The 12557-nt window shown below is 38.6% G+C and overlaps 1 protein-coding gene across 1 annotated transcript; it reads right to left on the bottom strand.

Annotated features, from left to right (window-relative positions):
* Positions 1-740: 740 nt before the first annotated feature.
* Positions 741-12457, bottom strand: LOC139730916 (uridine diphosphate glucose pyrophosphatase NUDT14-like). The gene is made up of 5 exons (XM_071641796.1): positions 12374-12457; positions 5087-5130; positions 4444-4508; positions 3395-3602; positions 741-1186 (listed from the first exon to the last, which is right to left on the bottom strand). Exons 1-5 carry the CDS (start codon positions 12455-12457, stop codon positions 952-954), a joined length of 636 nt encoding a protein of 211 aa, XP_071497897.1. The 3' UTR covers positions 741-951.
* Between the last annotated feature and the right edge of the window lie 100 nt (positions 12458-12557).

The raw sequence follows: 12557 nt of genomic DNA, 5'->3' as shown, positions 1-12557 counted from the left end.
GTTATAAGCAAATTTTATACCATAGACTTAAATGGTGGTAATTTTGGGACCAGAAGATTTACTTCGTTATAACGAAATTTCGTTATAACCGTGTTCGTTATAACGGGAGTGCACTGTATCCATCAATATACCAATGCAGTGTCCATACTTACTGAAAAATGCACAAACCATTATAAAGAGCCACTTCTGCTTTAATTATTCATTTTTACACAATTATCCTTTTCACCTATCAATCCACAATGGATGACAGTCCTCTATTTTTCTGACTCTCTTTTGTATTTCAGTCTCTATTTGTTATCTTCAAATCTGCTCTGCGATCATTGCATACGATTTCAAGAAAAGACACTTGCTTTCAGGTCATAATTTGTGATCTGATACAAAGTATATAACCACATTGTGTATCTGACACAGCATTGCACAATATCAGTATTTAAGAAATGTTTTTCTTTTCATTCTGAAAAATATGACAGTTATTTTGGTATGTATTGCATATGAAAAGTTTCTGGTGGTTTACAGCTGGAACTTCAATTCATTAGCAGTTACTGTCTGTCAACGTTACATGTGAAAAATACTTGAAAATACATTTATCTATAATGTTAGTAATTTACTTCAGATAAATCAACAAAGGCTACTCATAGACGTCTCAGCACTAATAGTATGTAACAGAACCAACTGAGTTAGCACCTTCACCTTATCTACAAGATTGAAATTAACTTTAATAAAAAAAAAAATCTACACAGATAAGAATGCACACTTCCCTCTAAAAAACAGTTACTAAGCAGCACTTACGCATGTATTTTCAGAGGAATGCATTACACAATCTCTATAACATAATGAATGTCCATCTTACTTTCGTACTACCAGTAAAATACCACAGCTTAGAGTAAAATGTCTCCCTTCATTGTTCCCAGTATTGCTTGTACAGGCATTCAGACTATGATATAGCTTGAATCAAAATTCCTCCTTGTCCTTCATGAAATAAAACCAGGTGAAGGCAAACATCATTGCTCCAGGCTTGGTTATGTTTTCATCCATCATACATTTCAATGCATCTTTACCAGGAAGTTCAAACACCTCAATCATTTCCCCTTCATCTGCTAGTCCACCACCAGAGGTGACTTTCATTTCATCTTTTACTTCAGCATAAAAGAGCGTCATCAGGGTTCCCTTGACACCAACCCCAGTCCTGCATTGGAGAAAAAAAAATCAAGGGGCTGTAGGAAAAAACCCTGGGGAAAAAAACACCAACTCCCCACATTTAACAAACTCTGTGCTGCTTAACACTATCATCACTGTTAAAGACCATTATCGTTCTCACTGCATATTTCTATTCACTTCTCATCTCTCTTGAAGAAGAACCACATGTAGGCAAACATCATGCCAACAGGTTTTGTCACACTTTCATCCATGATGAATTTCATGGCATCACTGCGAGAGAGTTCAATGACCTCAATCATCTCTCCTTCTTCCCTTAAGCCACCACCAGAGCTGACTTTCATTTGGTCAGTTACTTCAGCATAAAACAATGTCTGCCTTGTGCCCTCTGTGCCAACCCCACACCTGGAAACGTAGAAAACAGATAGACAAACAAAGCTAATAATACAACAGTGTATTTATACGTAAAACAGTTGAAGGAATCAACTGTATTTCACTTACCGTAAACTCTTATGTATATAAAGGTGTACCTTTTTTGCCCTGAAAAATATTGAAAGTTGGGGGTGTGCCTTATACACAAATGCAAGTACTTGTGTCCATGTTTGCTTATTTTCATTTTTGTTTATTTATTTATTTATTTATTATTATCATTTTTTTTTTTTTTTTTGGGGGGGGGGGGGTTTCCGTGCAAAGTCAAAAGTCAGGGTGTCATGAGTGTTTATGATATTTACGTAGCTATGACAGGCTTGCATGTGTGTGTAACCATGTTAGGACATTGGGCAAAGAAGTATTTTCCTACACAACTGTAATGAGCAGAGTACTCAATTACCTCGATTCAGTCAGAACTGGAAAAAAAATGATTTGACTTTGCCTTCCACAAGCATCAAATTTGCCTCACACAAGCATCAAATTTGCCTCAACTCATATGACGGACTTTTTTTACCGTTGTTCAAAATGGTGTGTGTATACATGTATATGCAATGACAACTGTTTGCATGTTTGTCACAGTTGTAAATTTAAGATGTGAATAGTAAAAATGGAATGGAAAGGGACCGCTTAAAACTTAAGACTTAATCCTACCTAATGCCATCGCTCAATGCTATCACCGCGATGTTTTCATAACTTTTTTTCCTTTGGAGTCTCCTGCATCTTCCGAAATCACATTTGCAACACCCTGGCATGTGGTTTCAAAGTGCATGACGGACCAAATATTCCTAAAAATGTGAATTAATCTACAATTTCCATACAAATTGTGATTTCAGGCTAATTTCATTAAAGCGTGATTATTTTTTGCTTTTATTGATTAAAATCAATTCAAAACATATTCTCATGCTCGGAACAGTGTAGCCAATAAATTTCAATGGAAAATAGAAACAAAAAAACAACAAAGAAATACGTATGGAATTAAATAACAACAAAATTATTAAGAATTTTTTCCTGATGGCACGATTTCCTTCACTCACATTTACTATCAAAGGACAATTGAAAGAACATTTATACCCAAAATATGCCTTTTTTGGAGCTTGATTTGTAGTGTTTTATATCAAATGGTCTGATTTCATGAATACATCATGCATAAATTAGCATTAATTAGCATTAATGACCATTAAAAAAAATAAAAATCAACCCTAGAGTTATGTGCATTATGTCACAGGAAATGTGTGAATTGATTTTCGTTGCAATACATTATGTACATTAGCATGAAGCAATACATGACGTACATTAGCATGAATTACCATAAATCATAATTTCTTTTTAAACTTGTTTCTACAGTTTTGTACATCATGTTGATTTTCGTCACAATCCCAGAGGAAAAAATGCAGGGAAACATCATTGAAATAAGCTTGCTCACGAGGAGGTACTGCTTTAAACGAGGTGAATTCAGTGGTCCTAATTTTCCATTATCGACATTTAGCTAGTCTCTTTTTTAGTATGTTTAGAAGGTGCCAGTTTAACAAGGTAAAATCTGCAGTGCCAATGACCTCACTATATAACAGGGCTTCCCCATACATGAGGAAAAGTCTTGACTTTAGTTTTGCCTTGTTATTAGTGCTGTTTGGCCAATGCGAAATCCAGGTATGCAAGGTTGACTTTATCATCTGCAGAAACAAAGGATGGATAACTGTCCACCTGTATCATATCCTGCACAACATACGTTCAGATGAGCTGGCAGATGAAGAATTTTATTCTCTGGTGCTTTGTGATAATCATTTCGATTAGGCAGTCATAGGACACTAACCTGAAACTTGTGACTTTTTTGAGACATTCAAGGGGCACCTTGTAACCAGTCTCCTCCAGAACCTCAGCCTGGGCCATCTCGGCCGGATCTTTCTCCTTGTCCATGATACCGGCACAGAGTTCCAGCGTCATCCCTAAGTCACCACCATGTTTCTGTGTGTCGATGCTCTGGCCATCTGAGAAGGCCTTCACCTTTGCAGCATACACAGCTGTGTGTTCAAGAAGAACAACTTATTACCTCTGCTTCTCCCAGAGATCAAAGAATTTTAGGCATCACTTATCTCAAAATTTTACCAACTGACCTCAGATTAGTGAAACAAGAGCTCCTTCCATAAATCAAACTATTTTCCATTGTTTTTCTAGGATGACTTCCTTTGCTATAGCTGCTCCGATGTATTACGACCCAACAAGCACTTTCTACACTGTAGTAATTTCCTCCTGTTTCCAAGTTGAGCCCAACCTGTGGGTGTACTACTTGCACCTATTCTGTCTGCCTGTGTTCCAATAGTTTTCATATCGGCTGTTGTAAGTGCCAAACAGATTGTTTCTGATACACTCCGCTCATTTGCTTCTAAGATACAATTAGTGAAATGCTTTATAACTCTTTGCATAAAATATAATGGGAGACAGACAAAGGACATTTACAACAGATATTACATCTATGATATCAAAGTAGCCACCAAGTCGTGGCGGTCATCTGTTTAATAAAGGTCAAATTTTGTTTCCCTTGAGGGGCCATTTTATGCAGGTTTAAGAAAGTACAACATTATTTACACTAAAATTTTCTACCAGTATGTTTGACGATTATAGGAACACTCTTACAACCATAATCATTTGAGCAAATCATAAATCACTCCATAAGAGAACCTGGAAGTATATCTCTCAGAAAACAATGTTACCTTTACAGAAAATGTCCTGGTCTTCTTTGAATGCTTAAATGTAATCTTGCTCAAGCGCCACACTCAAGAGACATGCTTGAGAAGAGTTACGACTTGATTGATAGACAGAATAGCTAAACTGATTTTGAGTCTATAAAATATAGAGCATTACCTGGTCGAAACTGTCTCACTACAGGGAATACATCCCTGTCCTTGTTGTACAGAAGAATGGCAATGCTGTAAATGACACGGAGGGAGAGAGAGAAAAGGATATTTTTTGACTTCTATGTAATCTCATATATCAGCAGTTCGATTGCTTATTGGGACTGGCACATTACAAAGATTATAGATATGCAGTGTTTAGCCCGACATGCCATAACAAGTATCAAGTATACCCATTCACATACAATGGCACTTTTTTTTTTAATTCAATGTACATGTTCATAATGTATACACACTGTGAAAAAATCTTTCCCTTGTAAAACATATATACCAGTAGCCTTACCACTGGAGAGCAAAAGCATTTGATACATTAAGATTGAACTTGACTGAAAATCATGTTAGTAAAAGCTAAAGTTGATTAATTTATACTGACAAAGCTATGCAACCAAAAAGATTACATCAATAGCCATTACACCTTTTTAAAATGATAAAAGGAAAATAAAACTCACCAGCCAATAAGATCCACCAACCCTCCCCCCACCCCCCCCCAAAAAAAAATATATATATATATACATATATATATATATATATATATATATATATATATATATATATATATATATATATTGGCATGGCTAGATTGCATGACTTACCTGTCATGGCCTTTGATGTAATCCCATGCCTTCTGAACCCCATCCTGAAAAGGGAGTGAAATGAACATGAATCTTGGTGAAAAGCACAAAAGTGGCACTACATGTATCTGGCCAGGGCCCTTATACTGAGTGGCAATTATTTATGAGCTTGTTCAATACATCAGCCATTGATCTTTGCATATCATGGTAGCAGAAGTCAGCTAGTTGCAATCAAGTCTTTGCCCTCACAAAGCATGTGTAATTCCTTTGCTATTGTGACATAGGGTTGATCATCTAACCACACAGCAGGGGCCTGTCTTATAAAGACTTGTGATAGAAATCAATCACAAGTTTTTTGAGAGCTCCAATGCAAGTTGCGATTGATTTGGGGACTTGTGATTGATTTGAAGTCTTTACAAGACGGAGCCCAGAGCTGGTACAGTGGACTCCCATTACAACAAAGTCCTTGGGACTGGACTGGCAGTTTTCTTTTGTTATATCAAAATTCTGTTGTAACTGGCAAATAAACAATAAAGATACATAGAGTGGATAATGTTGTGGCCTGAATTTTTACTTTGTTGTAAGTGGAATTTCATTATATAATCATGTTCGTTATAACGGGAGTGCTCTGTACCCGGTATAAGTTGTAACAGCTACGTATGGGTGGCCACACTTTATCTGTAATTGAATATCACATAGACAGCTTAATCAGCTCAAAGAACATGGATACAGACAACTTTATTCAATCATGTCTGAATGGGAATACTAATTTTGTCTAATTGTTTTCAGCCTACCAACATTCAGCACATTTATTTCAATTATGAATACTTTCCGAATTCTGCTGCTGTACATGCACTCTACTAGCCATACAAGCTACAACGTGTACTAATCTAGTGAACTCTTTCATGCCTAGATCCGAACATTTTAACAAAAATCATGAAGACATTTACAAATATTCAATAACACTCTTCTAGCATTATGTCTGTGATGTACATGTATCTAGCATCAGAAAATTTGTATCATTGACAAGAGAAATGATTACATACATTCTATTGACAATAAATTGAATGAAAGATCAATTGTTCTGTCATCGTAACTTTGGCTATTTAAAAGAGTGACACAATCATGTCATCATCTGCATGACCTACTAGTGTATAAGCTGTTATTTTCGTGAGGGTTTATTTTTCTCAAAATACTGTTGGAACGCGAATTTATCAACACGCCAAAATAATGCCATGCGCTAGGGTAATAGTACTTACAACAGCATACCGGTAGGTGTCAATTTACGAAAACATCTCACGAAAATGTCCCTGATCTCTTCTTAACAGCTTATACAGTAACCTAATCTGTCACAATCTTAGTCCTCACAAAAGACTTCAGCCTCAGCTTGGTCTACCTGTACACAGCTCTAGTCTAGATTTCCATGTCTCCAGTATGAAGTCTAGAGAGTTGTGAACCTACACTGAACGTAAGGCCAAAAAAAGAAAAATAATAAGTTGTATTGGCGTAATGTGACCAACCCTAAAAATGTTCCCGGACCTAGCGAATCAAAAAATAAATAAATAAATAAATTCTTCACTATCACGATCACGACAGCACAATATATCGATAACGCAATCGTTATGGCTTTTGCCCAGTTGCCATCTTTTCTCGTATTTTGCCGGTTCTCATTCAAGTTTCACAACTTTCGTTGGTGGGTTTTTTTTTTTTTGCGATTTATGTTTGTTTGTTTTACTTAATCCGAGTGTGTAGCAGCAGCATGATTTTTTTTTTTAACATTCCGTTGTCAGCGCAAGTATTTTTGGATTCTTTCTTTTTTTTTTTTTTGTACTTCACCGTATGGAGCTGTAGTGTTTGCTTCACTGCAAAGTGCAGCTGTACAAAAATGGAAATAAAAATTAGAAAAATTGACCTATTTACCCATTCTCATATGGCCTATTACGCCAATTCAACATGCTCTAGTTTAGACATACGCATGTACACATATACAGTACTGCACAATTTGATGTGACACACAAAGGCACTATGGCAGCTGAACAGTGGCAGTGCAGGATTGGCATTAGCATCAACTAAATAAACTAGTCTGTACCTAATTTGGGCATTCTCATACTTTATGTCCCCCCACCTCCCCCCCCCCCCAAAAAAAAAAAATACATACAACCTGTAGATATCTATATCAAGTAGCAATTTCTCACCATTTTCAGTGCCACTGGTCGGTCCTTATCATAAACATATTCATCCGCTGGTGATGTTCATCCGCGTAACTAAATCTTATTTTCATTCATCAACAAGACAAGCACTCTGAGAGTACAGGCCTTTGCCAAGCATCTAATTTCCACCCATCTTGTCATACTGAAAATCATCCAATTTCCACATTGAATCTAGAAGCTGTCTGTTTACATAATCAGCTTCCAGCTCGCCCAAGCTGAGCATGTGCTTTAGTGCACTGCAGGTATGTAAACCTCCAGTACACGCAGCTTGAACTCCTAAATTCACTGACCTTATCTGCAAAAAGATAAAAAAATCCTTCAAAAATCCTTTAATTAAAATTCCTGGATCACTACTAAAATTCTGTGACATTATCAATTTTTCCTGCAAGTTGCATCGAAATCCATCCACAACTTTTTGAGTTATTTTGCACAAAGACAAAGAAACTAACAAACAAACCAATTTCGATGAAAACATAACTTCCTTCATTAAAGGGGATGGCTAGTATCTGATCAGTGGGAATCAGTGGGAATGCTGGGGGATGATTGTTCCAATCCTTGGGATTCATTGAAGAGTACATTATATATCTATTGTTATGTAAAAAGTATTTGCTTCAGAACGGTCTCATATTCAAGTAATGTGCAGTTTAATGCCCCATCACTGTACAGGCATGCTAACCTGGAAACATTGAACTGCACATTACTTGAATATGAGACCATTCTGAAGCAAATAATTTTCACACAACAATAGATATTATAATATACTCTTAAAAGAATCCCACAAGGATTGGAACAATCATTCCCCAGCATTCCAGATGATTCCCACTGATCAGTAATTAGCAATCCCCTTTGAGGTAATTATTGCGAGAGCTTCTGATCTATCCTCATCTCTCTTATTATACTCATACTTTATGTATCCCTCCATATTTGTTTCTCTTTGCTCTGATAATCAGCACGTATATTTCATAAAACCCATTTTTCAAATTTTTCAGTTCAAGCTGCACTGAACCATCTACCAAGGTAATGCCAATTTATAAACTTGATGGCTTAATTGTTATATCTGTTGATTGCAAGAGCTTCATGTAATCTTAATAGCTATCCTCATTTCTCTGATTATACTCATACTTTAAGTCTCCCCTCCCCCCCCCCCCCAAAAAAAGAAGAAACTTTTGTTTCTAGGTGTGTATCACAACCTACAAACAAAAGTACATGGTCAGGAATGCACGTCCTCCACATGCACTGCAAAGGTCATCATCTTGCATTTTTCTGAATGCAACAAAACTAGGTCTCTTACATTGATCGGGCTTTGAAAGCTACCCTCATCTCTCTCATTATACTCATACTTCATGTCCCCCATATTTGATGATATACTGGCTGTGATAACCAGCATGTATAAATCCAATTTTCCCCAGTTTTTCAATTCAAGCTGCACTTACTATCTTCCTATTATGAATTCAGCTTAATAGCATTGCTATATTCAGTACCTCTCTTTATCTCAATGAATTTGTGAGCATAGCCTAAACTTGACTGTGCTATGCTTGTCTCTCTTTTATGTCAACCCCCCCCCCCCCCCCCATGACCAAGACACTTTTCCTTGTAGGGCACATTCCCCATGCCCTTGATCTTGAAAGGTAAATGTAACCAGGGGTTTTAGTGTATAACTATAATTTTCTTTCTTCTTGTATTCATAATGTCCCCTCCCCTAAATCAAAGGTTTGTCGGGTGTGTACCATACCCCACACCCTGGATTGAAAGTTATGTAACCTTGATAGCTAGCCTTATAAGTTGTCTAATAGATATACTCATACTTTATATCCTTCCGCCCCCCCCCCCCACCGCCCCGCCCAAGATCAAGAAACTTCTGTTCGTAGAGAGTGTACCACACCCTCCCTACACCTTAAAAGCTAACCTTGCTAGCTACAACCTTTGTAGATCATCATCTTTATTAAATACCTACACATTTGTATCTACTCGCCATGTCTACTCATTAGCCACTGTCACAATAACATAAGATCTTGAAGTTTTGCTTGTGTGGCCGCAAACTTCTCACAAACTTTCTTGCAAACTTTCCATTCAAAGTGAAATGAAGGGATGATTTGAATGTTCACAAATGCAACTGAAACTTTGCTAAGTTTGACCCCGTTTACAGTGCGGGGCTGGGCTGAGCTGCTACCGAGCCGCGGCCAAGCCGCGGCCGAGCCCCGCAATTCTGTCCGTTTACAGTGCCGGGCTCGACCCGGGCTTTTAATTCAAACCTTTCAATATTTTGTCGTAGTGGCGCTCTGCTTGTAAACAAACATCATTATTGGGAGGGCGCCAGTCGCAATGTGGTATAGTCTGGTTTCCAGACCTTTTTCCAACTGGACTCTGCGACGACAAAGTCGTCGCCTTTGCCGAAGGCAAAGACCTCTGCAGGACAAAACCACCTTAAACTATTCTAGTTTTCAACGTTGTGGGCGTTAATATCCTGAATAGCGATATAGTACGGGCAGAGGGTCTGGAAGCCAGACTAAATTTGGTACCACATTTGGCCCAGGTTGCGTTTACAGTGAGAAAAGGCCGGGCATGGCCGGGGCCGAGACTACCTCCAGAGTTTGGCCAAATGTGCAGCCGATTTTGGTACCGCATTTGGCCTTTTGCGCGTCTACAGTGAAATGAAGGCCGGGCTCGGCTGCAGCTAAGCCCGGGGTTTTCACTCACTGTAAATGGGGTCTTGTCACGTGACCAGTCCACCACCTGTTTGTGGCATCTGTCATGTCAATTAATGGTTTTCAGGCAGTGCCTCAATGGAATGCATCTGTGCTGTGTCCAGTGCTTACGTCACAACTGTTAGCTGTCAGTGTCAGCCGGAGTGCTCTTTCTTGCACGGTATGCACACTGTAGTGACATACACATGACCCAAACTTCCAAAGTTGAAACATCAAGAAGTTTGGCTTTCTGCGGTGTGGACGAATGACCAAAAGTCCAAGATGACGAAGACTTTGTGATCTCAAGTTTTGCAAGAGTGACTGCGGCTATTTCCCAATGGCAAAGATCAAGACTTTTCCTTCCAAATTTTGAATGTTATATGCGGCGGAAATATTTTTTTCACAACCACAGCAAGGAAAGAGTAATTGTTAGATTCATTTTCATTGTGGTGAGTTTGGTGGACATAAAGTATGAGAATGCCTATTTTACAGCCTAGGTTTGATACCTTAGGTACCGTACCTAACCAGCAGTAGCCTACTTTGCAGTGTAACTGGGCTATGCCTACAAATGCTACAGAATGTTTTGCCGTCTGCGTTTTAGAACTCTTTTTGTTTAATTTCATAGTCTTTCTCAAGAGGGAATTCTGTGAAGCCACACATAACAATTAACGTTTACTTACTAGAGTTCTAGTTTCTGCAAAACGTATTCTTGACTAACAGACTGATCTTTCGGTCAAGTCTGTACCTGAGGTATTAAAATTTACCTAACTTAGAACTAATTATAGAAGTATGTAACCATTGCAGTGCTGTAAAAGTGGATATTTTCGCGCAACTAATTTTTCGCGCTCGGTCGGGCAAGAAGAGTTTTGTGTTTTTAATTCCGCGGAATCAAGACATCACGCATAAGAACGTCCTTTAAATAGCAAATAAAGATATTCGCGTAGCAAATAAAGATATTCGCGTGCTTTTACGCTAGTTTCTGGTTGCGCAAAATGCGCAAAAATCTCAACATTTGAAGCAAAAATTTCCTCTTTTACAGTACTCAGGTCTCTGAAGCTCTCTCGCAGCAGCCACAAAGAAATGGCAAATGACAAATGGTTTCATTCAGTTTATCTACACGTGCAACCCCAACTGTCGAGCTGTCGTCGCCGTACACAACGCTGCTTTGCACAGCCTCTGGTCAGGCTAGTCCAGTGACTCAGTTCATCAGCCCTACCCCCCCCCCCCCCCCTTCTTCCCATCTAGATTCTACTAACGTTACTGGTCTACAGTACATTGACCCACAAGTATGTCTATTTAAGGCGAAAAACTTCTCATTTATAAAAATGGCATTTGCTGGGTCAGTTGTTCGCTTCTTAAGAAGTGTACAACTGACCCAGCAAATGTCATTTTTTTCTAGCCTATGAAAAATAAATGAGAAGTTTTTCGCCTTAACGCTAGACACGATACCGTTACTTGTCGGTCAATACAGTACAGTAGTGACAGACAGTACCTTGATTTGAACCTCAGCTCATTAAACAGAGAAACATCTGACCAGCATGCTCACGAGTCACGTGACGTGACACCCGTCTTCTTACTGACCTGAGCTGATCGCGAATGAAGAATTCATTCCAGGGATCGACACTGCATGAGTGCTATTTCGACCAGCCCCAACGCTGCTGTACAACTAGCGTTGTTAAAAGACAAGTTCACCTTCAGAGACATGTGGATTGAGTGAATGCAGCAATATTAGTAAAACACATCAGTGAAAATTTGAGGAAAATCGGACAATCCGTTCTAGAGTTATGCACTTTTGAAGTTTCTGCTCACTGAAGGCTGGATGAGAAGACTACTATAGCTTGTGATGTCACATGAGTACAACGATATAAAGAAAATATAAAGAAAATTCAACATATTTTCACTTTCCTCGCTTAATAAAAGGTCTTTTGACTTCCCTCTTTCAGAAGGCAAGGGGAATAATATTACCCTTAACATACGTCCGTGAGAAGTTGAGGAAATGTACACTCTTTTCAAAAAGTACAATTTTGTGAAATTCTCTTTTTATTTTCTTTATGTCGTTGTACGCATATGACATCACACACTGTAGTAGTCTTCTCATCCAGAAGTAACTGCGCAGATACTTTAAAAATTCATAACTTTTGAACGGATTGTCCGATTTTCCCCAAACTTTCACTGATGTGTTCTACTGATATTGTTGCATTCACTCAGTCCACATGAATATGAAGGTGAACTTGTCCTTTAATACTCAAGCCAGGCCGGGCCCGGGAGTATTCCGGAGTCCGGGGTTACACGCACGAGTGCATTAGCAAGGCTCATTTTCCAGTAAATATAATATTAAAATCATAGCTCGATCTAGGGCCTACCTGCTAAATTGTGTTCTAGTCCTTACCCCTAACTGTTACCGGCCCTGTTACCTGTTTATAGTGCATCCGAAAGGCTGTTACATAATTCGACTTGGCGCAATACGACACATTCACGTCCGTTATCTTGTCAGCCATTGCTACTGCTGCCGATGCAGATGAGATCAAGATCGTTCAATATAACCTACACACCCGACTGCCCGACCCGTGTTTGTGAGACATAAAAACACCACAGCAC

Source organism: Diadema antillarum, unplaced genomic scaffold (genome assembly GCF_040938485.1).
Source record: "Diadema antillarum isolate AM-2024a unplaced genomic scaffold, OU_Dant_1.0 seq00000343_RagTag, whole genome shotgun sequence".
Lineage (NCBI taxonomy): Eukaryota > Metazoa > Echinodermata > Echinoidea > Diadematoida > Diadematidae > Diadema > Diadema antillarum.
This window is presented reverse-complemented; position numbering and strand designations above follow the sequence as displayed.